The sequence below is a fragment of the Cervus canadensis genome, chromosome 27 (genome assembly GCF_019320065.1).
Source record: "Cervus canadensis isolate Bull #8, Minnesota chromosome 27, ASM1932006v1, whole genome shotgun sequence".
NCBI lineage: Eukaryota > Metazoa > Chordata > Mammalia > Artiodactyla > Cervidae > Cervus > Cervus canadensis.
In genome coordinates, this window is record NC_057412.1 from 51,579,906 (window position 1) to 51,605,331 (window position 25,426).

General features: G+C 40.0%; 1 protein-coding gene across 13 annotated transcripts in view; it reads left to right on the forward strand.

Annotated features, from left to right (window-relative positions):
- The window catches only part of PHLDB2 (pleckstrin homology like domain family B member 2), a 239,121-nt gene extending 215,329 nt beyond the window's left edge, over positions 1–23,792 (forward strand). For 8 of the 13 annotated variants that reach the window (XM_043449062.1, XM_043449066.1, XM_043449070.1 and 5 more), the window contains 8 exons: positions 352–372; positions 2,133–2,168; positions 3,850–4,057; positions 13,759–13,849; positions 14,986–15,132; positions 16,977–17,196; positions 21,296–21,381; positions 21,922–23,792. In XM_043449062.1, the coding sequence (XP_043304997.1) occupies positions 352–372; positions 2,133–2,168; positions 3,850–4,057; positions 13,759–13,849; positions 14,986–15,132; positions 16,977–17,196; positions 21,296–21,381; positions 21,922–22,062 (950 nt within the window). In that variant the 3' untranslated portion in view covers positions 22,063–23,792. Of the gene's footprint in view, positions 1–351; positions 373–2,132; positions 2,169–3,849; positions 4,058–13,758; positions 13,850–14,985; positions 15,133–16,976; positions 17,197–21,253; positions 21,382–21,921 lie in introns of those variants that run through there. The other 5 variants (XM_043449063.1, XM_043449074.1, XM_043449069.1 and 2 more) reach the window with 2 other exon arrangements.
- The last annotated feature ends 1,634 nt before the right edge of the window (positions 23,793–25,426 follow it).

Consider the following 25,426-nt stretch of genomic DNA (forward strand, 5'->3'; position numbering starts at 1 on the left):
TCTTGTTTTTATTCTCCCTGTTTTCTGGTTGAACATGTATGACGATTTCTCTCTCTTTTTTTCTATAACAAATCGTTTTTTGACTGTATGCATGTATCAGAAGCTTGTTTTTGTTTTGCTGACTTCTTGAATTCTTCTCTATAAACTCAAATTTAATCTAAAAATATGAGTATCTCCCCTTGTCAAGCTGGTACTGGTACTAACACTGTCAATGACTGCATGTTGGAAGGGTGTGTTTTTCCTGTCCCCTTGTCACCCTTTTTGATCTTGTATCTTTTTCCCTTTCTCTGTCGTTTTTCTCATTCCTGACTTGTCCTGCACTTTCATCTTCCGGCTGTGGACTATGGTTAGGAAGAATGAATTTCTCAGCAGGTGAGAAATTGTTAGAAATACTGATTAATTTTATCCTCTTAAACCCATGTTACAAATTTAGGTCATTGCATTTTCTGTATTAAGGCCCAGATAACCATTTTAAGGTATATAAGATACATTTAGAAAACATTAGCAAGATTATATATCCCATAGTGGTTAACTCACAAAGGGCTTTTCAGGTGCAATTAGCCAGAATTCATAGGGATTGGTACTTTAAAAATGATAATAATAAATGGGCCTTGCACATCCAACCTATTGGCTCTTCTGGGACAGTGAAGAATGTTGAGTTGATTTGGGTTCCATGTATGTACTATGCTTAGTGACCAGCCTCAGGTGTTACCAGGTCTTACTTTATAAACTTTGTAAAGTACCCAATTCAAACAGCCATTCCTGTCCAGTCAAGAAGGATTTAGAGTATTTACAAGGCCCGTTTTACTCTTTAGATGTTGTCCCACTGCTGAATATTATTCTTGCCACATAATTTAAAAAGAAAAACAAAAACCAAGCAATCTCAGGGATTTCGGAAAGTCTCATTTCCCCCAATCCACTTACTTTGCTGCACCTGAAACAGTAGATGCATTCCACTTCCTTATTTAGTCACTAGTATATTTGAAGTTTATTAATTCACTCAGTGACCTTTTATTTTGTGACATCTGATTACTGAACAAATGGGACTCGGTGCTGAACAGGACATGTATGGCCCCCTCCCTGATCACCAACACTTGAGTGGAGGCTTAATCCGGCTCACAGCTCTCCTGGTGCTGCTTCACTACGCCAGCAGCCATCCTTGGGCCTGACCCTCCTCCGTCTCCTGAGCCCCAATCGTATCCTTCTGTTGAAAGTATCTGTACCTTTAAATGGCCAGGCCAGAGCCTGGATCCCAAAACCAGCTCCTAGGAATCACGCTGGTGCAGTTCCAGGGTCACAAAGGAGAGGTCCATACCCTTATTTGTAATTTCAGGGATCACTTGTTTTTTTGGAATTGCTCAGGAAGGAGGAGGCTAAGCCAGGTGACAGGTGAGTTTGTTGTGATCAGTAAAGTGTTGCTGGTGGTGGGGGAAAGGAGGGGCTGCTTAAGGTGGATGTTCCCACTCATATTGGATCCACAGGAAACTAAAATCCTGCCATGGAAGCTACTTGCTAGCAGCAGCCTCTTTCATTTAAGTTGAAAATGCAGGGTGTTATCCTGTCACCGGAATGATGGGAGGCTCTCTGAGACACAGAGCAAAGAAATAAAATGAGATAAAACACACAGTGAGGCGACCTGGGGAAATCACAGCTGCGGTCCTAGCAGCGCAGACTGTAACAGCAGCTGCTTGTGCCCACACTCGGAAACCTGGGAGTCGTTTTAGTTTCCTGTCTCCCTCCCCTGCAGGTGGTAAGTTCATGCTCTTATTCTGTGATGCATTTGGGGAAAAAATCCTGGACTATCTGAGGAGCAGGGCATACTTACATAATCGCGTTACAGGAACTAGCTTCTCCTCACTGTGAAGAAACTGAAGGGAAGGGAGGTTGTGACAGGTCATCATCAAGGAGACAATTCTTCTGTTTTAAATGACAAGGTTGTCCTTTAGGGATTTGGTTTTCATACTAAAACAAGGAAATGTCTTCCATGTGATTGGTGCCAGCATGAAGTTCTCTTTGCCAACAAGCCTTTTCTAAAAGTGTAAAGAAAGATTTGTGTGTGACCTTTTCAAATAATCTCTGGTATTTTTTGTCCCTCCCTTTTCCATAATGAATAATTGGAAACAATTTAAAAGGAGCAGTTAGTAATTCCAAAAGTTCAAGTATCAAAGGTAAATATTTGAATAATGAATTATTTTGCCATGTTTAAGATTGAAAAAAAAAAAAGGCACAAGCTCCACGCTTTTGTAATGCTTTTGTAATGCTTTATGCATTAATCATTATAATTGATGCTGTTCTCTCTAAAGCCTCATGGTCTGCTTTTGTGTTTTGCATCTTTCCTTATCAAAGTGATATGTAGTTTTTACATATGTGTGTGTTTTTATAATTTATGATTACATCTTACATTAAGGAAACTTATTTTCCCAGAAATGCCTTAACCTGAACTAACTTATTTTAACTTCAGTATCTAAACTGCTCTAAACTAGTGGCATGGAAACCCCTCATGGAACTCAAATCATTTTATAGATTTAGTTTTGGTCTATAATGTTTTGTTGAAGCATCACAGATGTGGCATCTGTTTTTAAATGAAAATGTTTAATCAACAGCTGAGGAAGCAGTTTGGAATCACTTGCCTTCTTTTGCCTTCTGGCCTGTTTTTTTGGTCATTTCATTACTAATTAAAAACCTCATAGAAAGGTAGGTAGGGTACAAGAAAACAGGGAAAATCCAGATGGTCCAAATATATAGTCTTAACAGGCCTGGTAGTACATTTGATCTGGGAGAAAGTGATTGTGAACTATTGTATTGGCTAAAGAACATATTTTAATGAATCGAGGGATTCGTTTATCACTATGCCTCCTGATTCCTGAGTACATGGTAAACAGAGAATTAAAACAGAAGATAATTCGATTTGTGATACCCAAAAGCAGCTACCAGAAGAAAGCCGTAGAACAGCACAAAGTAAAGCCTGTGGCCTGGGGTGCCAGCCAAGCAGGCACCAGGGTGAGGAGGGCCGCTTCACTAGAGGCACTTTTGCTCCTGTGGATGTGATCCCTGCTTTCATGCGGTCATCACCAACTAGCTGAAGGCTGGTGGTTAAGGCAGAAGAAGGAAGAGAGCTAAAAATGTACTAATTAGGCTGATCACAACTATTGGAAGGATTGTTGATTCTGAGTGTTTTAAATAAGTAATTGGCAGACAGGGGGATTTGAAAAAAAAAAAAGAATGAGAAAAACGTGCAGTTGGAACATTAAGCAAAGTAGAAATGTTAGTGATACAGGTTTCTCAGATCCTACACCTAGATGATCTACTTGCTGTTTTATGACCAGATCAAGTACCTTTGAAACTGGAATACCACTGAAGAAGTGAATGCCCTAAGAGCCTCGTGTCACTTGTCATAAGAAGTCAAATGATTTCTCTGTATAAATGAATTATACAATTAAAAAAAGTCACACCCATTAAAAAAAAAAAAAAGAAGAAGTCATCTTGCTTTGCTTAAGCCCAGCTATTGTTAGAGGATTCGAGTCTTGAATTATGTTTCTGTTTTGGTTTTGTGTGTGGGTTTCTATGTGAGCTGATGTAGTATCTCTGCTGTGCTGAGGTGTAGAAATGGCATAGGAGAGTGTCAAGTGATCTGCTGACAAAAAAAAAAATCACTCACAAGACCACTTCTTTGAAACTCATGCTTGCCCTGAGCATGATGCTGTTTCTTTGATCTTCTTGGCTTCAAAACAAATTAGACCAAGGCCCCAACTTCATAGGCAGATGTTTTGGGTTGCTGGTTTGAGAGTTTTAGAAGATCTAAGACTGAAAAAATGAGGCATACGAACATATTTATGGCTCTCTCCTTAGGATATAATCACCAACAGATGAGTGAAGGACAAAGGCAGAAGTCTTCTGAATTTTACAACCGCACAGCATCTGAATCGAACGTCTACTTGAACAGTTTCCACTACCCAGATCACAGCTACAAGGACCAGGCCTTTGATACTCTGAGCCTGGACAGCTCTGACAGCATGGAGACCAGCATCTCCGCCTGCTCCCCTGACAATGTCTCGAGGTAAGATGTGCTCCTGGGGAAGGTGTCTGGTTTGGAAAAGCACTTGCTCGTTTCAAAAAGTAAAGCCATCAATCTGAGGCAATATATATGTACAAGCCCAAATTTCTGAAACAAAAAGACCTACAATACAGAAGAGGGTTGAGTGTCCTGGTGGTATTTGAAAGTACTTTCTTTGTATCCAGAGTGACGTGAGCCAGTCACACACCATCTAATCCATTTTCTCCTTTATTTCTTTACACCTGACTTCACACGTATACTGTGCTTCAAAATGGATTTGCCTCTCTTGGTTGACTCCAAACTTCATTAGGACTGCTTGTAAAGATTTAACCATTCACATTTGTGTTCGTACTTCGAAGCAAGCAAAAGTGGACTTATGGGATTATGGCCAAAGGTGCATCTAAAATATAAATCTAGTTATAGTGCTCCTTCAAGAGCTTGTGATGATGCCTTGTAACCTTTTAAGTAAAGTCAGACCTCAGAGCCTGGCATTCTAGATCCAGCCCAACTCTGCATTCATGCTGTCCTGCTACACCTCCCAGAGCTTCTTATTCATTGAGAGGGCGATGAATTCTCAGATTTCTGTGCCTTTGACCATATTGGTTCTGGCCCTGGAATCATGTCATCTGTTGTTTCTTTTATTTATATGCTCATTCACTCCACAGATCCTTACAGAGTGCTCTGCAAGTAACAGTGAGCTGAAGTGACTCAAACCAGTTGCAAGAGCCGAAGGTGCACACCTCCTCCCAACTCTGTGATCAGTGATGTCGTGTTGATGGTCTGAGATTGGCCACAGTGGGAGTGCTTACGCCACATGATCAGGGGTTTTGTTTTACTCCAGAGAGCTGATTTACCAGCACACCACTGTCTAGAGTCAGTTCTTCCTTTCATGTGTGTATTCCCTCAACCTGTGCCTACTGAGCGTTGAGAGTGTCTAGCATTGCAAAATGTCTTTACCGTCCCCTGCCCCCTCCCACTTGAGCCTGAAGAAAGTCTCCTCACCATTTAAGCTCAAACTTAAGTTGGAAACTCATGAAAATTTCTCCTTTGAGCATGTTTTTCTTTCATGTTTCCATGGAAGTTGATACTTTTTTCTATTGTATCACTGATCACATTGCAGTATAAAATTTTTTCTTCAGTAATTAATTGGCACATTCCTAAATGTCAAGGAGGATGTTTAGTTATCTTTTGGTTTCCACATTCAGCAGAAACCTTGGCACATAGTAGACATTTAGTTAGTGTTGGCTGAATAAACACCTCGGGATATAGTGGACATACTTTCAATTTTGATTTTTTTCTTTTTTTTGTTCTGTTTCAATTGGCTGAGAACCATTATGATTTCAACCCAAGGAACACCCAGTGTTTAATAATGTCCATTGAGCAATTGTGTGTCTGAAGTGAAAATGACTAATTGAATGGTGACCGTCAAACAGATTCTCCTCTATTGCGGTGAAGTCACAGGCTCAGGACAGGGGCTCTCTGGGCCTTGCCTGACAGCTAACTCTGCTGCTTGAAGTGGGTCACAGATCTCTCTAGGTCCTGATTTGCTAATCTGCTAAACGGTGTATTGTTCCTTGAGTGCAAGAGGATGATGGATTTTTAAATATCTTTGTGGTAAATTATCATCATGTATATAGAATTTCTTTACAAAGTTTTGAATCATTTGCTTCTCCCCTTGCCCCGCCAAAAAGGAGTGACAGAGACAGAGAGAAAGTAATGTCGGCAAGGTGTGCTTAGCTTTGGGTTAGTGTCTCATAAATGGAAAGGATTTTGAGAGACCCAAATCTAACCAGATATTACAGCCAGGAAATTTGGGGAGTGGAGGAAAAGAAGAAAAGGGACTTCCCTGGTGGTCCAGTGGCTAAGACTCTGCGTGCCTAGCGCGGGAGGCCTGGGCTCTATCCCTGATCAGGGAACTACATCCATCCCACACGCCACAACTAGAGCTTCCATGCGCCACGACTAAGAGCCGGTGTAGCCAAACAAATAAACGGATATATATACATTTTTAAAAAGGATAAATGCTACATTTTTTGGTATATAGAATACAGTGTAGTTTAATTCTGGCATTATAATAGGTGAAATATTGATATTACTGAATACATCCTACCAGAGAAGGAAAGGAATTCTTGGCGAAAAACACTAAAGCAACCATGAGAATTATAGGTATTTCTCCTTGTCACATGAGAAATTTAATTTAAATTTAAGGAGAGGACTATGTAAAGACTAAAGATAATTTTTTGCTGCCATTATGATTTAATATCAGAGGGGTTAGTATTTCACTTCATTTAATATTGGAAAATGCAGTATCTCACTTTTTAAAAAATGAAAGACACCTGAGTGTGTGGAATGACTAGGCCTCAAAGCACCATCTCTTACTCTGGGTGTTCTCTTAAGGCACTGGCTGCTCCCACCAGGGTGTCCGAGAGCCATGCCGGGGTGCCGGGAGCTGACGTTCCCAGGTCCGAAAGCCCGTTCATAAATGCCAGTAAACTGACCCATTGCATGTGTTACTTTTGAATAACGGGACACCAAAGTCAGCAACTTGGCAACTATTGTGTAACAATGGTGGGAGGAATAAAAGTTGATGGTGCGATCATTTCATTTCCTAGTATAGTGATCTCAGAGGCACTTTCTGGGTTTCTGAGACACTATGCACTTTTGAAAGTTGTTATTTTGAAAACATGAGACTACCTACCCAAATAATTGTTAATATTTTATAACAGGATTCCTCTGGGTGAACCCCTGATAGCATGGCCTTTTTTATCCTTTCTATTTTTGAGCCATCTTTAATAAATAAATACACTCTATATGTTTTCCTATATTGGTGGCTTTTTCTGCTCCATTTTCTGCTCTCTACCCCTTTATCCCCTCCAAAAACTAAAAATAAGTGTACATCCCTTCAAATGATTCCCTCCTCAAACCCCATCTCTCGTATTTGAAGGTGGTGAATGGCAGCATAGCAGTGAGTACAGAAAGTTACCTCAAAGGGAGCCATTTCAATCAGATTTACCAAGATGCTTGCTCCTTGGGAGAATAGTTAGGAGAAAGCTAGACAGTCTGTTAAAGAGCAGAGACATCTCTTTGCTGACAAAGGTCCGTATAGTCAAAGCTATGGTTTTTCCAGCAGTCATGTATGGATGTGAGAGTTGGACCATAAAGAAGGCTGATCATCAAAGAATTGATGCTTTCAAACTGTGGTGCTGAAGAAGACTCTTGAGAGTCCCTTGGACAGCAAGGAGATCAAACCAGTCAATCCTAAAGGAAATAAACCCTGAATATTCAAGGAAGGACTGATGCTGAAGCTGAAACTCTAATACTTTGGCCACCTGATGTGAAGAACTGACTCACTGGAAAAGACCCTGATGCTGGGAAAGATTGAGGGCAAGAGGAAAAGGGTGTGACAGAGGATGAGATGGTTGGATGGCATCACTGACTCAATGGACATCAGTTTGAGCAAGCTCAGGAAGATAATGAAGGACAGAAAAGCCCAGCGTGCTGCAGTTCATGGGGTCACAAAGAGTTGGACACGACTTAGTGACTGAACGGTGAACAGCAAGAAGCTTAGATCTAGAGACTTCAGGACAGTAGCCACCAAAATCTCAATTTACTTCTTTTTGTTCACCCACCTGCATTTTCTTTAAATGGGAATGACTCCACTGAATGTGCCAGAGTAAGAGGGCAGCATTATTTCCGGCAGGTGCTCCCTGTGACCACCATCGTTTTCCATATTACTTCACAGAGAACTGACCCAGTGCTGCTAGCGTCATGGATTACCAATCACCATGGTCAGAAATTACTAATTTGCTATTGTTCAGTCACTCAGTCGTGTCCAACTCTTTGCGACCCCATGGTCTGCAGCACACCAGGCTTCCTTGTCGTTCACCATCTCCCGGAGCTTACTGAAATTCATGTCCATTGAGTCGTGATGCCATCCAACCATCTCGTCCTCTGTCATCCCCTTCTCCTCCTGCCCTCAATCTTTCCCAGCATCAGGGTCTTTTCCAATGAGTTGGCTCTTTGTGTCAGGTAGCCAAAGTATTGGAGTTTCAGCTTCAGCATCAGTCCTTCCAATGAATATTCAGGATTGATTTCCTTTAGGATGGACTGGTTTGATCTCCTTGCAGCCCAAGGGACTCTTAAGTCTTCCCCAACACCACAGTTAGAAAGCATTAGTTTAAGTGTGCTGTCAGAGTCTCTGAATGTAAAAAATTGAAGCCAAAGTAGAAGATGCCTGCAAAGGTCTAGTATAAATAAAAGGAAGAGGGAGAGAGGAAAGAAACATTTCTCTTTTGTGCCATCTACCTAAAAATATTCATGCTACTCTAAGATAAGCTTGTACCCATTTTATGAAGGAAAATAAATGTGATAAACATCAGGAAGATGGATAATAAGGAACTGATGTTTGGCATGTATAGTATGAGTGCACATCCTAATGGGAACTTTTTGAAGATAGGTAGAAAGAGGTCTCAGAGAAGGCAATGGCACCCCACTCCAGTACTCTTGCCTGGAGAATCCCATGGACGGAGGAGCCTGGTAGGCTGCAGTCCACGGGGTTTCGAAGAGTCGGACATGACTGAGCGACTTCACTTTCACTTTTCACTTTTATGCACTGGAGAAGGAAATGGCAACCCACTCCAGTGTTCTTGCCTGGAGAATCCCAGGGATGGGGTTGCACAGAGTCGGACACGACTGAAGTGACTTAGCAGTAGCAGCAGAAAGAGAGCTTCCCTGTTGGCTTAGATGGTAAAGCATCCACCTGCGAGGCAGGAGACCCAGGTTCAATCCCTGGGTTGGGAAGATCCCCTGGATAAAGGAAATGGCAACCCACCCCAGTATTCTTGCCTGGGAAATCCATGGACAGAGGAGCCTGGCGGACTGCAGTGCCTAGGGTCGCAAAGAGTCGGACTCGACTGAGTGACTATCACACACACAGAAAGAGAAATAAAGAACTAAAAAACTTTTCTCTTTTTTAGATCTTTTTTAAAATGATGTGTTGAAATATCCTGAAATTATTCATGTTTTAAAGAGGGAGCTCCATGCTGGAGTTCTAGCAGCATAAACTTAGTCTTGTGGTTCATTGTGTCATAAAAGCCAGTGGTAGGATTACAGAACTACTCCAAGTTGCAGGTACCTTTGCCTTACACTTTTTGTAGAGACATCATCTTTGTGTCCAGCAGAATATTCTTGGAGTCAGACGATGTTTTTACTTTTTCAGTATCATTACACTGTACACAAACATAAAGCTAAGAAAACAGGTCTTTTGTCTGAAAAAACAGCAGCTGAAAGTCAGTTCTATTCTGCTAAAATTATTGAATGAGCTCATAGGGTGTAATGTTCTGAATACTACCTACTACCTATGAATACTGACTACTGCCTATGGGTTTGAGGGCTTGGTTTTAAGAGATACTTCAAACAGACTGTCAGATACTTCTTATCCCTTTGTTTTATTCTGCTTTCCAACCAAGGTAGTCAACACAGCATTTGCATTTTATTCTAGGGATTTCTCTCAGAAGACTTACAGAAAACCAGAGAATTTCAGAGGAGGGCAGAGCTTGCAAAGGGACCAGGTAGTCTACTGTACAGAGAAAGATTAGACATTTTATCAGGAGTAATAGTTTTCTTGACCTGAAAAAATAATCAAGAAGATGAATTGGCAGTAAATACCCTGGCTCACGGCTCTCATTTAGCGGCAGCATCGGTGCGCTGAGGCAGTCGTGGAGAAGTTTTCTGTCTGTGTGGACAGTCTTGTTTGTTTTTTGTCTTGTTTTATTTATTTGTTGTATGATGATGTTCTTGTTTCCTTTTTTTCTTCCTTTTTCTGTTTTTGCCCTTGCCTCTAAAGTGAATATTCTAAAGCAAATTCAGATTTTGCCAAAAGGTATTATTCAGCACTGAAAACTAAATCTGCTATTTAGATTTCTTTACCCTTGAAAAAGTTTCATTTTTCTTTGTGACTGTGGATTTTTACCAAAGTTGGTCACATAAGACAAATAATCTTCAGTTGACAAAATAGAACATGGCCAAGTAGAGAATAAGGAGTTCATGATCTGAGCCACAGTCAGCTCCTGGTCTTGTTTTTGCCAACTGTATAGAGCTTCTCCATCTTTGGCTGCAAAGAACATAATCAATCTGATTTCGGTGTTGACCAGCTGGTGATATCCATGTGTAGAGTCTTTCTTCTCTTGTGTTGTTGGAAGAGGGTGTTTGCTATGACCAGTGCGTTCTCTTGGCAAAACTCTATTAGCCTTTGCCCTGCTTCATTCTGTACTCCAAGGCCAAGTTTGCCTGCTACTCCAGGTGTTTCTTGACTTCCTACTTTTGCATTCCAGTCCCCTATAGTGAAAAGGACATCTTTTTTGGGTGTTAGTTCTAGGAGGTCTTGTAGGTCTTCATAGAACCATTCAACTTCAGCTTCTTCAGCTTTACTGGTTGGGGCATAGACTTGGATTACCGTGATATTGAATGGATTGCCTTGGAAACGAACAGAGATCATTAGTTGACTCATTGGAAAAGACCCTGATGCTGGGAGGGATTGGGGGCAGGAGGAGAAGGGGACGACAGAGGATGAGATGGCTAGATGGCATCACCGACTCAATGGACATGAGTTTGGGTAAACTCCGGGAGTTGGTGATGGACAAGGAGGCCTGGCGTGCTGTGGTTCATGGGGTCTCAAAGAGTCTGACACGACTGAGCGACTGGACTGAACTGAAGTAGAGAAAGTAAGCAAAACTAGTCATCTTTTTTTCATAAATGGCCAAGTGATTTCATATTATTTGGTTATCATACAGTAATCATATATGAGATCAGAAATGTGCCTGCCTTCTGAAGAAGGTCAGAAGTTGAAGCATTGGGAGGAAGCATGACTCCCATTGGGAGAAACCAATGAGTGTCTTGTGCTCCAGGTAATACATTAAAAGTGTGTCTTCAGTGACTGCAGGCTCTCCCTTGGCATGCAAGGTGCTAGCCAAATTACATTTCATTTGTTCCATGCCCTGATACTGACAAGTCTAGACTTCACCCTAAATTCCTACCGCCATTGCATTTGGTTCTCACTGCAGGTACAGTTCTGCCCCCTCCCCGCAGAGTATCAGATAGAGTAGCAGTGTCATAGAGTAGCATATGTTTTGCTAAATAAAGTGCTTTACATATCAATGGAATCTTAAAATCAACAATAGCAAAAATGTAGCTATAGAGAACAAGTAGGTGTCCATGGATAAAAATTCATTACTTTTAACAAAATAACCAAAGTAGGGACTTCCCCAGTGGTCCAGAGGCTGGGGCGGGGGGCCAGGTTCAGCCCTGCTTGAGGAACGGAGGCCCCGCGTGCCATAGGCATGTCACCCCGTGTGCAAGCAAAGACCCAGCACAGCCAAAACCTTAAAAAGAATTTTTTTAAGTAACTTTGAAATAGTAAGTTTTTAAACGAGTGACTTTAGGTGCCTAAGAGTTACAAAGATGTGATGTCCTAAATGTTAATATGCATTTTCTGTGAGATGTTTTCAGAAAACTTAGTTGGGCTGCGCTGTTGGCATATGGGGTTTTAGTTCCGTGACCAGGTATCACACCCATGTCCTCTGCATTGGAAGCACGGAATCTTAACCACTGGACCACCAGGGAAGTCCCTAAGGAGTTTTTTTCTTCATTCTTGCTGGTTGAAGAGAACGGAACGTATCCCTTTGTACCTCCCTCCATTAGCCCATGGAAGTATGACGGGAAATATGCCTTATTCCTGTCTTTCTCATGAGAAAACACTTGGCTAAAAATTGGCCCACATTCACTCTGCCAAGTCAGCCTAATTGTTAAGCTTCTGAGGATCCACCATTATTAAAGCTGTCCTTCTCCTTGATGGATACATTTTGTAATGCGGCTGGCAGTACTGATTTTTTTTCTTTTTTAGCTTCAATTTTTTAAAGCAGTTTTAGAGTCACAGCAAAATTGAAAGGAAGGTACATAGATTTCCCATATACTGACTCCCACCGCATATGCATACCCTGCCCTTTTATCAACAACCCCCACCAGAGTGGTACGTTTGTTACAATTAACGAACCTAAGTTGACACAGCACTATTACCCAAAGTCCGTAATTACAAATTATATGGATTCACTCTTGGATTTGGACAAATATGTATCGTGATCCATCATTATTGTGTCAAACAGTATTTTCATTGCCCTAAAAATCTTCTATGCCCTTTCTGTTCATCCTTATCTCCCTTCCTACCCTCCCCACTTCACATTGCTGGTAACTACTAATCTTTTTACTGTCTCCATATCTTTTTTCCCCAGAATGTCATATAGTTGGAGGAATAAAATATTTGGCCCTTCAGATTGGCTTCTTTCACTTAGTAATTTGCATGTATAGTTCCTCCATGTCTTCTCATGACTTGATGGCTCATTTCTTTTTAGTACTGAATTCTACTCCATACATAGTCTGGATGTACTATGGTTTATTTATTCATTTACTTACTATAGGATATCTTGGTTGCTTCCAAGTGTTGGCATTTGTGAATAAAGCTGAAATAAACATGTGTGCACGGTACTGATTTTAAGATAAACTATATGTCCTTAATTACTGTGGTCATTTCTCTTCAAAAGAACTCTTAGCACTGTGTTTGAAACATCCAAGGTTTGAGTTGATCAATAGTATGGTTTAAGAAGATTATGCTAACAGTTATCTTATTCATTTTTTTAATCTTATTCATTTTTACGTGAATTAATTTTATATGAATGTGTGTTTCAAACATGAACCCCTACTGTGTGCCAGGCTCTATGCTATGGAGGATACAGGCACAAAAACCTCTCTGTACCCAAGAGAGTCTAGAAAAGAAAACATATTTGGGACTTCCCTGGTAGTTCAGTGGCTAAGACTGTGTTCCCAATGCAGGGGGCCAGGGTTCAATCCCTGGTCAGGGAACTAGATCCCACATGCCACAACTAAGACCCAGTGCAGCCAAATAAATAAATAAAAATATTTCTTTAAAAAAGAAAACATATTTAAGTGACTATGCAAGTATACTTGCATGAGACATTGCTTTTAAAGCTCTAAAACCTTGAATGCAGTTTTCTCATTGGTATGGTGGTATGGGCTTTATTCACACAACTGGCCACCACCCTTCTATTGCACCTGTGAGAGAAGTCATTTTTTACACTTGATCTTAGCCAAAAGGCCGAGAAGCGATGAGAAGTCATTTTTTAATTGACCATCTTAAATCACCATGTAAGAAAGAAAACGGCCAGAAGCATGAAGGTATAGCCAGAAAGTAGCTGGTGACACATGATCCCAAACCAAATCAAGTGACTGCCAAACTTAGGGGTCATCTGCGTAGACTCTGGAGATGGTTTTGTTGGTCTGGCATCTCTGAATAATTAAACTAATGAGAAGGCCTCCCACAGGCCAGAATTTCTAAACTGTGGAGGAAACATATTGAGAACACACTTTGTATAATTTGGTTTTGCCTTATATATGAGTAGAGCACTTTTTGTGGTGTTGTTTCCCTTGCCTGTATTTTCTCTTCTAAACTGAAGTAAGTTACTTTCACCTAGAGTTGTCAGAGTTGAATTGACTTGCCTCATCAGACTAATGATTCTTGTAAGCAATATCATTTCATATTGGATCTTGGGGTGTGTGTGTGTGTGTGTGTGTGTGTATCTGATATGACATCACTAAGAAGCAGTATTCTTAAAAGGCTTTTGTGTTTTCTTCAGTGCCAGCACTTCAAATATTGCCCGAATAGAAGAAATGGAGAGACTTTTGAAGCAGGCTCATGCAGAGAAGACAAGGCTGCTTGAATCCAGGGTAGGCCTAATATCTTTATGCCAGAGGTCAGTGATGTGGTGGTTCAAGATGCCCTGCACTTGACACTGGAAAACTGTCTTCAGGCCTCAATAAGCAGTGGGACCTTGGAATAGTCACTCTACCTTTCTTGGCCTTATTTTCTTTTTATTCTTTTTTATTTTTTGGCCACACCAAATGGCTTTTGGGAGAAAGAAATGGCAACCCACTTCAGTGTTCTTGCCTGAAAAATTCCATGGACAGAAGAACCTGGTAGACTACACACAAATGGCTTTTGGGGTCTTAGTTCCCTGACCAGAATTGAACCCGGGCCCTCAAAGTGAAAGCAGAGAGTACTAGCCACTGGGCCAATGGGGAAATCCCACTGGCCTCATTTTCTTTTCTAAAAAGTGAGAGTGTTAGAGAGATGTTCTCTACAACTCTTTACTGTACTGCCGTTTTTTAAGTGTAAAATGTATATAGTATGGGCATAATGAATTCTCTGTATTACATTTTCCCCTGAATGGCCCATTTGTTTGCCTGCCGGGGGGAAGGAGGAATGGCAGGTCTTCACACATTCTCCCTGCCTTGCCAGTTCATGGTCAGGACACTATTATAATATTAAAACTCCCACGTTGTCATGACTGTATTTCAAGCCAAAGTCTGCACTTCCTTAGGAATCCCCCAGATGCCTTTGCATCCTGCCTGAAAGGGAGCCTCCCTTCCTCCTCTGACTTCCCGGCTGCTTCCTCTGCGACCTTCAGCCAGGAAGCCCCAGAGCAACGACAGGAATTGGAAGGACCCGCAGCCATCCAAGAAAGGCTAAAAGTTGTGACTAGTGTCGGGTCACAATTAGCCTTTTTATATTAAAAATGGAGAGTTGGGGTCATCAGTATGAAAGGACTGAACAGTCACAAGCTGGGTTTCACTTAATATTCCATTGTTAACTATATGTAGTGGCTGCATTTCTGCACAGAATGATTTGAAAGCTCTGTGAGCGGTGATTACGGATGTTTTACTCTTGGTTATACACTGTTAGAATCTCACCTATAAAATTAGGAATTGCCTAGTGAGATTTATATATATATATATATATGCATTGGAATTATTCAAGTATAACCAGTATGTCTGAAATTTTTTTTCTGCATAATGATACCTAGGAACGAGAAATGGAAGCCAAGAAACGCGCTCTGGAAGAAGAAAAACGACGTCGAGAACTCCTGGAAAAACGACTGCAGGAGGAAACTAGCCAGAGGCAGAAGTTAATCGAAAAGGAAGTAAAAATAAGGGAGAAACAAAGGGCACAGGTGGGTCGATCAGTCTGGATGGGCTGGAGTAGGTTGCCCCCTGCTGGTCATTTTTTTAAAAGCTGTGTTAGTGGGCCAAAAACACGTGTTCAAAACACGTATTTCAAAACTCATTGGGTACAATTAACAAAATGACATTTTCATGGGAAGGCACTTTTTCTTCTACCCATTTGTTGGAGTATATTTAAAAAGGAGAATTTTTTTTTGAGCAACTTTGAAAGTTCAGCTAGAATCTTTTCTAGAAACAAATAGAACACCCAAACCAAGTTGAGAAAAAGAGATTCTATTATGTCGTCTTTTGGAAGCAGATACTCCAGCACAGAATACTTTAACCAGCCCAGTTCCTTGCTGGTGGAATTAATATTTATTGTGGAATTAATTTTAAATTAATTTCAATGGTGGGATTTAATTAATAATTAATATTTTGAATTGTTTTCCTAACCACACGGTGTCATGGTGATGCCAGTCCACACACATGGCCATAGGATTGCTGAACTCAGGAGAACCACCCACTCTGTTTAACTTCCTATCTCAGTCATCCTGGAGTTTGCTCTTGTCACTAGAACTGCTTACATAATATATGCTTTCTGAGACACTAAAGTAAAATTTTAAGTACCATGTAATTTAAAGGTCAAGTCGGCTTTACCAAGGCTTACTAGATTTAAAGATAAAAGGTTCCTTTGTTCCTTCCAGTTGCTGGCAGTTTGAAGTTTAGCAGTGAGAGACTTGCCTTCATCTGTGGCACCTGTCTAGAGTCAGAGTACCACGGAATCAAAGGCAAAATAGAGGAAAAATCCAAGTAAAACGTGTTCGTTTTATTTCATTATGCCAAACCTCTGTCACATTTCGATTTGCATAAAGGTCATCCATGACTATTTGGTGTCTGAAGCCAAACCAAAGGCACAATTCTATTTTAATCTCAATGATTAGTTCTTTTCCAAGTATGTGACTAGGTTATGTTCCCCCAGGACAAAGAGGTGGGGTAGTTTAACAGCATAAAGTACGAGACCGTTTTAGAAATATTACTCATGGCGACTTGCACTTCCCAGTCCAGATGAGCCTCTGCTCCAGCTGCGGTAAATTAAAAGACCCCAATGTACACCTCTTCAGTGTCCGGTCCCAGACAGCTCATTGAGTACAGCTTTCATGCCACATTCTTACCTTATTTTAACTTTGCCTTTCAAAACACCTCTGCCTTCAGTTTCTATCAGAGAGTATACGCAAATCAGCATGCACACATATGCTTGGGGTATCTGGTGGGGGCTGTACTTACTAAATGACGTCCAGTCAGTTCCATCATGTCTGAGGTTACATAAGGAGAACTGTTGTTGAGGTTGTGGTAGGGAGAACTCCTGGAAACGTTACAGGAGAGGGGCCCTCATCTGCAAGAAGCAGCCGAGAGAACGTCATGCCTTATTTCCTTATGTTTTTGTCTTGTTATCGGCCGTGCCAAGCGGCATATGGGATCTTAGTTCCCCGACCCGGCATCAAACCCATGCACCCCTGTGTTGGAAGTATGGAATCTTAACCACTGGACCACCAGGGCCCTTCCCTGTTTTAAGTGCTGAGCACCTCTTTTAAAACTAAGGTAAATGACATGTTTCCATTTTCTCATCCGGCCTTTTCAAGGAATAGAGTCTGTTGGCCTGAGTTTATTCGCATCCCCCCTCCCCATACCATAGCATTTTTCTTTAAATGCCATCCACTTTTTAGATTCCAAATGACAATGTTTAAGTTCTCATAATTGCATGGACGTTTTAACACTTAGGCTTTTCAGTTCATAAACATCTGTGACCTAAAACCAAACAAAGAGCTATAGATTAGATGGCCTCATGCATTTCCAGGCTCGACCTCTGACCCGCTATCTGCCTGTGCGGAAGGAAGACTTTGATTTGCGGAGCCACGTAGAGACTGCTGGCCACAATATCGATACGTGTTATCATGTGTCAATCACAGAGAAGACCTGCAGAGGATTCCTCATCAAAATGGGTGGAAAAATTAAAACCTGGAAAAAACGCTGGTTTGTTTTTGATCGGAACAAGCGCACCTTCTCTTATTATGCAGGTGGGTCATAAAAAAAATCTGAGTGACATTCAAATCAGGAGTTTTCTGTTAAAGAACAAAAGCAATAAAATTCAGAATAAATCAGTAAAGTGATAAGTAATAGATTAATGGCAATATTAGCTTGATAGATGTGTATTGTATTCAGGTCATATGGTCCAGTATTTATGAATTTTCTCTAGAAATAATAAAAATTACATTTTTAAAAAGTTTGAGTCAGTTTGTTCTGGTTCTGAAATAAACTCAAACCCAAATAAATATTAAATGGAATTTATTTTTTAGACTGAAATATTATCTTTTAAACCGTGAGATCAGAAAAGGTTTCTCTTTATTTATTTATGGTCATATGCCCTATTTAAGTCACACACAATTAGGCAGCTTAGCTGACAGCCATTCAGCTCTAGTTCATGGTAATTTCAGCAGTGAAAAGCTCCTCAGTGAACTAGTGAATAAGTTAAGTATTTACTGGGTGACTGGAATATTTTTGGATTCTTTGAATAATAGATTATGAGACTCGTACCCTTCTGAATCCTCTATGAATACAGGAATATTTGTGTAACCAGTGTTATTAAGAAGCCCCTTATCTGCACATAGATTTCATATGAAATATGTCCGCTAGCCACACAAGTGCAGCCGCATCTCTTCTCAGCTCTGAATAAGAGCGGTGTCAGACTGGAGGTTGTGAAGACACCTGCCTCAGGGTGATGTACCAGCATTTATGGGCTTTGCTGGGAATTGTTACAAAGTGTAGCAAGGTAATAAATTAAAAAACAGTCCAGTCTTTTACTCTGCAGGGTGTGGTCAGGTATGTTTATGAAGAAAGGTGTGAGAAACCAGGAGGCATGTGGAAGAAAGGAAGCTCCGGCTGTAGAGCCCCAGAAGCCCAGAGTGAAGGGTGGGCAGGGTGCACGCCTTTAAGCTGGGGGCTCTTTGTGTGGGGCTCCGGTTGCAAGCACTTGGCCTGACTCACTGGTTACCGCTTTTGGCCTTTCTGACTTTGGGTTTTGTAATATCTTTGTAATATCTTGAGACAATATCTTCAGTTAATACAATAGAAGAGATGCCTATGTAATAAATGCCAATTCTGTGTCTGCAAAATGCATAAAGAAATTTTGTCAGTCTCCACTGACAACCTTAGCCAAAATTTTAAAATAATTCAAATAAAACAACTTTGCTCATCTCTGCTCCTTTTTTTAGGAGCCTTATTTCATTCTTTCTTCGGTCTGACAGGTGAGAAGTTCAGTGCTTCTTTCTGGTCCATGTAAATGTATTTTTCAAATTTAAACTTCTTAGTGACCAGTTTTCAATTTTTTTTAAATACCAAAATCTTTTGGAATATGAACGATTGCTCAGAACCCTAATACCTAAAACAGACAAAAATCATATTTAATTCAGGTTTTTAATATTTACAGATTGTATAACTGACTGGTGAGACCTAATTTGACAAACAAAACGCTGCCCATTTGGCTCCGTTTGCAGCCATCCTCAGCTTTGCTGCTCCCACCCTCCCCACCCCGACTCTTTCCCAGACATCGCCGAGCACAGGAGTCGATCAGCCAGCAGGCTTGCCCTGCAGGTGCAGTGCAGGCTGGGCTTGATCCCACAGGCTCCACGGGATCACATCCCACGTCAGCAAGCTAGCCAGCGTGGTCAGTGAGCATGGCCCGCGCGCAGGGCCTGAGCCAAACTCAGGTCTCCCTGTGGGGCAGGCCCCTGTGCTTGGCCTCCCACACATTAGCTGAGTAACTTTAGAAGAGTCTCTAAGCAAACCCAAGGCACAGAAAATATGTCTGTAAATTGCTAGGATAATGCTATTGAGACGTAATACTAGAATTATCTCATTGATTTACAAGAGCCTTGAATTTTTCATTCTTTCTGACGTGCCTTACAAACAAAAGTTTTCTCCCCCTAGTTTTCTGCCTGCTTTGAAACACTGACAAGGTTTACTTTTATCTCCAGATTTCATTTTATATCCATTTCCAGAAAACAGAGTATTATTGTTTTCCAGTGAATTAATTATTGCAGGATCTTTTCCACCAAATGTTTGAGAGACACACTGACCTCTTCTTTCACAGAAACTGATGGAAACCCACTGAACATGGTATTAATTAAAAGTGTTTCCCTAGGAAGAGCAAAAATAAACACAAAAATATGGTCCATGCTCAAATAAGTTAAAAAAATGCTGAGTTAAATGCAACTCTACAGGTTTATTTTCTGCTGAACTTCTCAGGGCTGATATTTTTCAAATTTGCTTTTTACTGTTGTTATGGGGGGTGGGGGTGGGAAGGACTCTCATTTTAGTAAAAACTTCAAAATGCAACTAAGTCTAAATAATTGAAGTAAGTCTCTGTCCCATGACAAAAGTTCTGGCCTTTTCTAACACTGTTAAGCTTGAAATATCCTTTCAGATTTTCTCCATGCCTTTTCATATATGGTTCAATGTATATAGGTATTGTTTCTTCTTTAATCCAGTTAGGACCAAATTATTTACCCTGTTCATACCTTTCTTCTCATAATGATGTTTCAAGGTTTTTCTCTTGAGCACATGCATATTTACCTTGGTCTTTTCATTGGCTGTGTAGATTCCATTGTATGGCTGGTCTAGAATTGAGTCAGTTCCCTTCTAAGGCTCCAGCAAGTCTTTTGCAGCATTGTGGGTGCCGCTAGTGGTAAAGAGCCTGCCTGCCAATGCAGGAGACATAAGAGATGCCGGTTTGATACCTGGGTTGGGAAGATCGCCTGGAGGAGGGCACAGCAGCCCACTCCAGTGTTCTTGCTTAGAGAATCCCATGGACAGAGGTGCCTGGTGGGCTACAGTCCATAGGGTCACACAGAGTCGGACACAGCTGAAGCAACTTAGCACTCAGCACACAGGTCCTAAAGAACACAAATACACACGCATGTGCTTAAGTAGCTTTTAGGATGCAGTTTTAGAAGCAAAATTGCTGAGTAAGAGAATTTTGGCACTTTCCACTGTGTATGTTTTACCAAATTGACTTCCAAAAGAGGCTTTCTTTTTTGCATTTCCTCCCACAGTGTATGATAAGAGCCTCTTTCTCTGCTTCCTCATCCATGATTTTGAGATTTTTTTAAAATGTACTTGCATGTGTTATCAACCCTGCAGAGATTAAATTACAAAATATCTCTAGAACTTACTGTTCTTGTTAGTCATTACAGGTGATGCTGTTTGGTTGGTGGTTTCGTTGTTGGTTTTGTTTTCTTTAATGTTTGGTTTGGTTTTTATGGCAAATATGAAATCTTTGGAAGCAGTTTGAAAAGCGTTGAATTGAAAGGACATTAAATTATTGACATGAAGCTCTGTTGGGAACAGGATTAAAAAAAACAAGCAGAGTAGACAAGAAATTTGATGGGGAAGAAACATAAGTAGGATATTATTTTAAATTATAAATAAAAAGCACACTTATTACAAATGTTTACAACAGTTCCAGTTCACTTGCTCAGTCATGTCCGACTCTTTGCGACCCTATGGACTACAGCACTCCGGCTTCCCTGCCCGTCACCAACTAGAGCTTACTCAAACTCATGTCCTTTGAGTTGGTGATGCCATCCAACCAGGTCATCCTCCATCATCCCCTTCTCCTCCTGCCTTCAATCTTTCCCAGCATCAGGGTCTTTTCTAGTGAGTCAGTTCTTTGCATCAAGTGGCCAAAGTATACAACTACTGTCTTGAGAATGTAGGAAAATAATTTTTATTGATGTTAATGGTGTTTACACTTTGTGTGCTAGACTGACAGTCAATATTCTATATTATATTTTGACTGCTAATTTAGTGAAAAGCCTTGAGCAAAATCACTTAGTCCCTTTCATGCAGGGTTGCTAATTCCAACCTTTTATTTTTCTCTTTTTCAGGATAGGATGGGGCTAACCTACGTTATCTGTATTAACCTTAGACAATTTAAATGCTAGCTAAATTTTTTTAATTAATTCATTTATTTTAATTGGAAACTAATTACTTTACAATATTGTCGTGGTTTAAACGGTAGATAAATATTTTAATGATGATAGTTATAATGAAATTATGATTTTTTCTGTTCATCAGTGCTGATAAAGTATTTATTTTAACACTCATCTGCCATTGCAGACAAGCATGAAGCTAAATTAAAAGGAGTAATATACTTTCAAGCCATTGAAGAAGTATATTATGATCACCTCAAGAATGCTAATAAGGTAAGCATTGAAATTTCAGATTCCCATGATTTGAATGCATAAGTTGGGGTGAGACTTTCCCAGAGGTCCAGTGGTTAAAACTCCATGCTTCTACTGCAGGGCAAGCCGGTTTGACTCCTGGTTGGGGAACTAAGAGCCCACATGGTGCATGGCCAAAAAAAAGTTGGGTGAAAGAAGGAGTTAGTACATGCTTATGAGGAAACTATTTTAGTTAGACAGAGTAGTATTTATTGAGCTATTTTTGGAGCACTCACTATCGGCTAGGTACCCCTGCTAGAACTTTACAAAGTATCTGCTAAAATGACTGGTGAGCTCACTGTGAGAGTTCTTGTGCAAAAAGGCCAGAAAGATGGTCAATCTTGAGAAAGGTGTTGAGGGCAAGACTGTGGGTTATATTAGAGCAAAAGTAATGGCTACATAGATAGCTATAAATTGAAACTTTTAAAGAGGAAGAAGCCCTCACATATCTCTGTTATATTTAATGTTGTAATTGCAATGTATTTGCTTTACATTCTTTTCCTTTCTTTATTTTCTTTCTAGAGTCCTAATCCTTTACTTACCTTTAGTGTCAAGACACATGACAGAATCTACTACATGGTGGCCCCATCGCCAGAAGCCATGCGAATCTGGATGGATGTCATAGTGACTGGGGCAGAAGGTTACACTCACTTCTTGTTGTAGTGAACTGACACGACTTCAGGGCAGACTGCAATAATCTCTTACAAGAATGAAGCCATATCAACACCAGATGGACAGACCCAACAGACCCATCCCTTTAACTGTGGATACTCAGAACTGCTTTCACATTAAGAGGAAGTCATTTATAAAAGAGAAAGAAGGGGTTTTAATTCAAAGCTTGATCATAAATAATTCAAAGCTTGATCATAAACAGCAAAAGAATTGCCTATGAGAAATAAAACACTCTTTTGGTAAATAGCACCACTTATAGGAACATTTCTTATAAACTCTTTATATCAATTGTTGATTTTGATGAAATAAACTAGTTTACAAAATGTCTGTATGTATTTGGAAAATATGAAATTATTTTAGCACCCAAATCATGGGTGGCATTGACGTTATTGGTAATCAACTGGCTCTTTTTTAAAGGAGTATTTTATGGAAGGTTATTTTATAAATATTAATATAAACAAATAAGGGCTTGGAAAGGGAGTATATTGTAGGAGGAGTTTGGCCCTAATTTTTAAGTACTACACCAAAACCAAAGACTTGACATGACCTCTGCTGAACAGTAGTAGTTATGAACTGCATTTAATGTTACTCTACATTTTAAAATGGTACTTTGATGCCAACAAGTGCCCAGGAAGTTGACTTTGAAGAGTCACCACCAGCATAAGCTACTGTACATACATAGCAAACACTTTGTAAAAGAAGAACAAAGAGCTGTGTGTTTTAGGAAGAAGCAGTCTTAGACATTCTATCACACTGGGCAATTTAAAATAAAGAGAATATTTAGCTTCAGCTGTTTTGCCGATGATTTCTCCATTCCCAGTGCTGAGAATAAAGGCAACAGTAGCTGATTTCCTTTCGATTGTCCAACTTCTCTTTGTTGTAGAGTACACGTGTTATCTGCAGCCTCACGTGATATAACTATGAAATAGAGCTCTGTTTTCACCAAAGAACAGACCAATTAGAATACTTATTTTCCAAAGTATTGCAGTTCTATTCAGAGGCACATGAAGTTCACCTTAATGTTCTCTGTAATGTACTATTTTATGATGTTTTTTCTTTACAGTTAGCTTTTGTTTTTTAGAGTTCAATTAATTTGTATTGAATGAAATGACTTCAGGCAAGTCCTTTTGTAACAGTTTTTCAAATGCCATTTATCCTGGTTTATCATGTTGTGTGTGTTTGTTAAGTATGAATGTACTCTTTCCACTCATTGACAGGAATAGAAGTAGAAAATAATAATGTTACTTACTAGTAAAAATGAAATTATTAGATTAGAAGTGTCTATAAAATTTGTCAGGCCTGACTGGGTACAATTTTTTTTTTTTAATTTGCAGTGGTTTGTATACATGTTGCCAATAATAAGATTTTGTGACTGGATTACACATGATGTTACTTGAACAGTGAAGGACAAAATCACAATTGCAGAAGACATTTTTATAATCTGTTTCTACAGAGATCACCCCTAAACCCTGTAGTGATCTAAGATGGTGAAGTACAAGTGCTGAACTTTTGTTGGTTAATGTAAAGATATAACTTTTCTGAACTGTACTTTACTTTCTTCATAGGACTATAAAGATACTCTAATCAACTTTCTATCTTGCATGATGTAGTAAATGGTTCAAATATGTGTGTCAAAATATGTTGAGTTTGGATTAAAATGTTGATCAGATTTCACATTCGAAAATAAACTCATTTTAATAGGAAGTTACCCATTGGTAGCATGACAAGGGATGGATTAATCAGCAGAAGTCAACTGTAGAATTGACATAAAGTTTGTGTGCTAGCTAACATTATGACTTGTAGTTTATAAACTGAAGTAATCAGATATGTCTCTGGTCACATTCCTGTTGCTAACAAAATGAGATAACTTCTGAGAAGTCTGACATCTTTGGTCTAATTGCATCGATGCAATTATTACTGGGGATTGAAGGAGTGTATTTACCTATCTTTCTCTCTGATGGGGGTAAAAATCACGCAGGTATGAAGTTAGAGTTCTAAGGCTTTACTTGGTGGGGACCATATTTGTCTCCCTGAACTAAGGCAGCAGATTTCAGAGAAAACTGCCTTCAACAACATGTCCTTTCGCACATGTTAATGAAGGCAACATTGATAGTAGGTCAGTGAAAACAACGCCGTCTGCTTCAAGCCCATCACTGTCAGGAAAGGCATTTTCACTTGACGCCAGTCACAATTTTTGCTGCTGATGAAGGTGGATGGAGAAAACGATTCATGGGCTCGTGCGTTTCTCTGGGGTTTTGTGTGTGTGTGCAGTGCCTTTCCCAGCATGAGAACAAGTAGAAATTTTTGTTTTGCTTCACATAAAATGCCAGAAGACATGCAAAAATAAAGGGAGAGAATAGGGACAGGAATGATTGAGAATATTTGGATTATCCAAAATCACAGTAAGAAGTGTTTACTGTTAAGTTACAATGGATGCTGAAGTGATGTGTGTCACCTTAGTGATTTTAGCCCCTTTGGAGTCGACAACAGGCTTAATGGAGAACCAGAGAAATAACTCAGCAGCTTTTGGAGAAAGTTGCTAAATCAAGCAGCTATCCTTGCTCTGTTTCTGGCATTATACCTCTCAAGGAAGAAATCTCTTTTTTCATTTGTCCAACTTTCCTGGTGCCTTCTAATAGAATAGTTTCTCAAAACTCCAAAGATAAGCTGAATTCACTGTATCCAGCCTTTGCCTTTAACTCTAGCACCAGTCATTGCTCCAAAATTTATGACCAAGATAGTTAAGTGGCTTTACTCAGTCATAAACCAGCCACTGTAACTTTTGCGTAGAAAACAAACAACAAGAAAAACGAGGTAAGTCTTTACCTGTTGATGCTTGAGGCCTCCAAGAATTGCTTTGAAGGACACCAGAGCTAGAATCCAGAGACCCTTGTACACAGTTTATTCAATCATATTTTTATTAGCCATTCCATTTTTCTTCTGTTTGCCTCTGAAAATGGTGCTCTAGCAGATAACATACATCCTTATAAACCATTATTGTTTTCTATACGGCGGTCACAAATTGGAGCCATTGGGTCAAACAGCATTGACAATGATGCAAATTTTAAATTGTCATAGGTGATATTACTTAACAACAGAGTTTAGCGGTTTACTTTCTCACCATCCATACATGAATGCCAGCTTGCCAATAATCGCTCTTTTTAACTTCTGCCAACATGATGGGGAGGAAAAATGGCATGCTAATTTTAACATTTAATGCATGTTATTATTTCAAGTTTTTCAATTAGTGAGGTTGATCATCATGTTTACATATGTGAACTGCCTATCACAAATGTTGGCCAATTTTGTTGGAATTACATATTTTTTCTACCAATTTCTGGGAGCAGGCTAGACA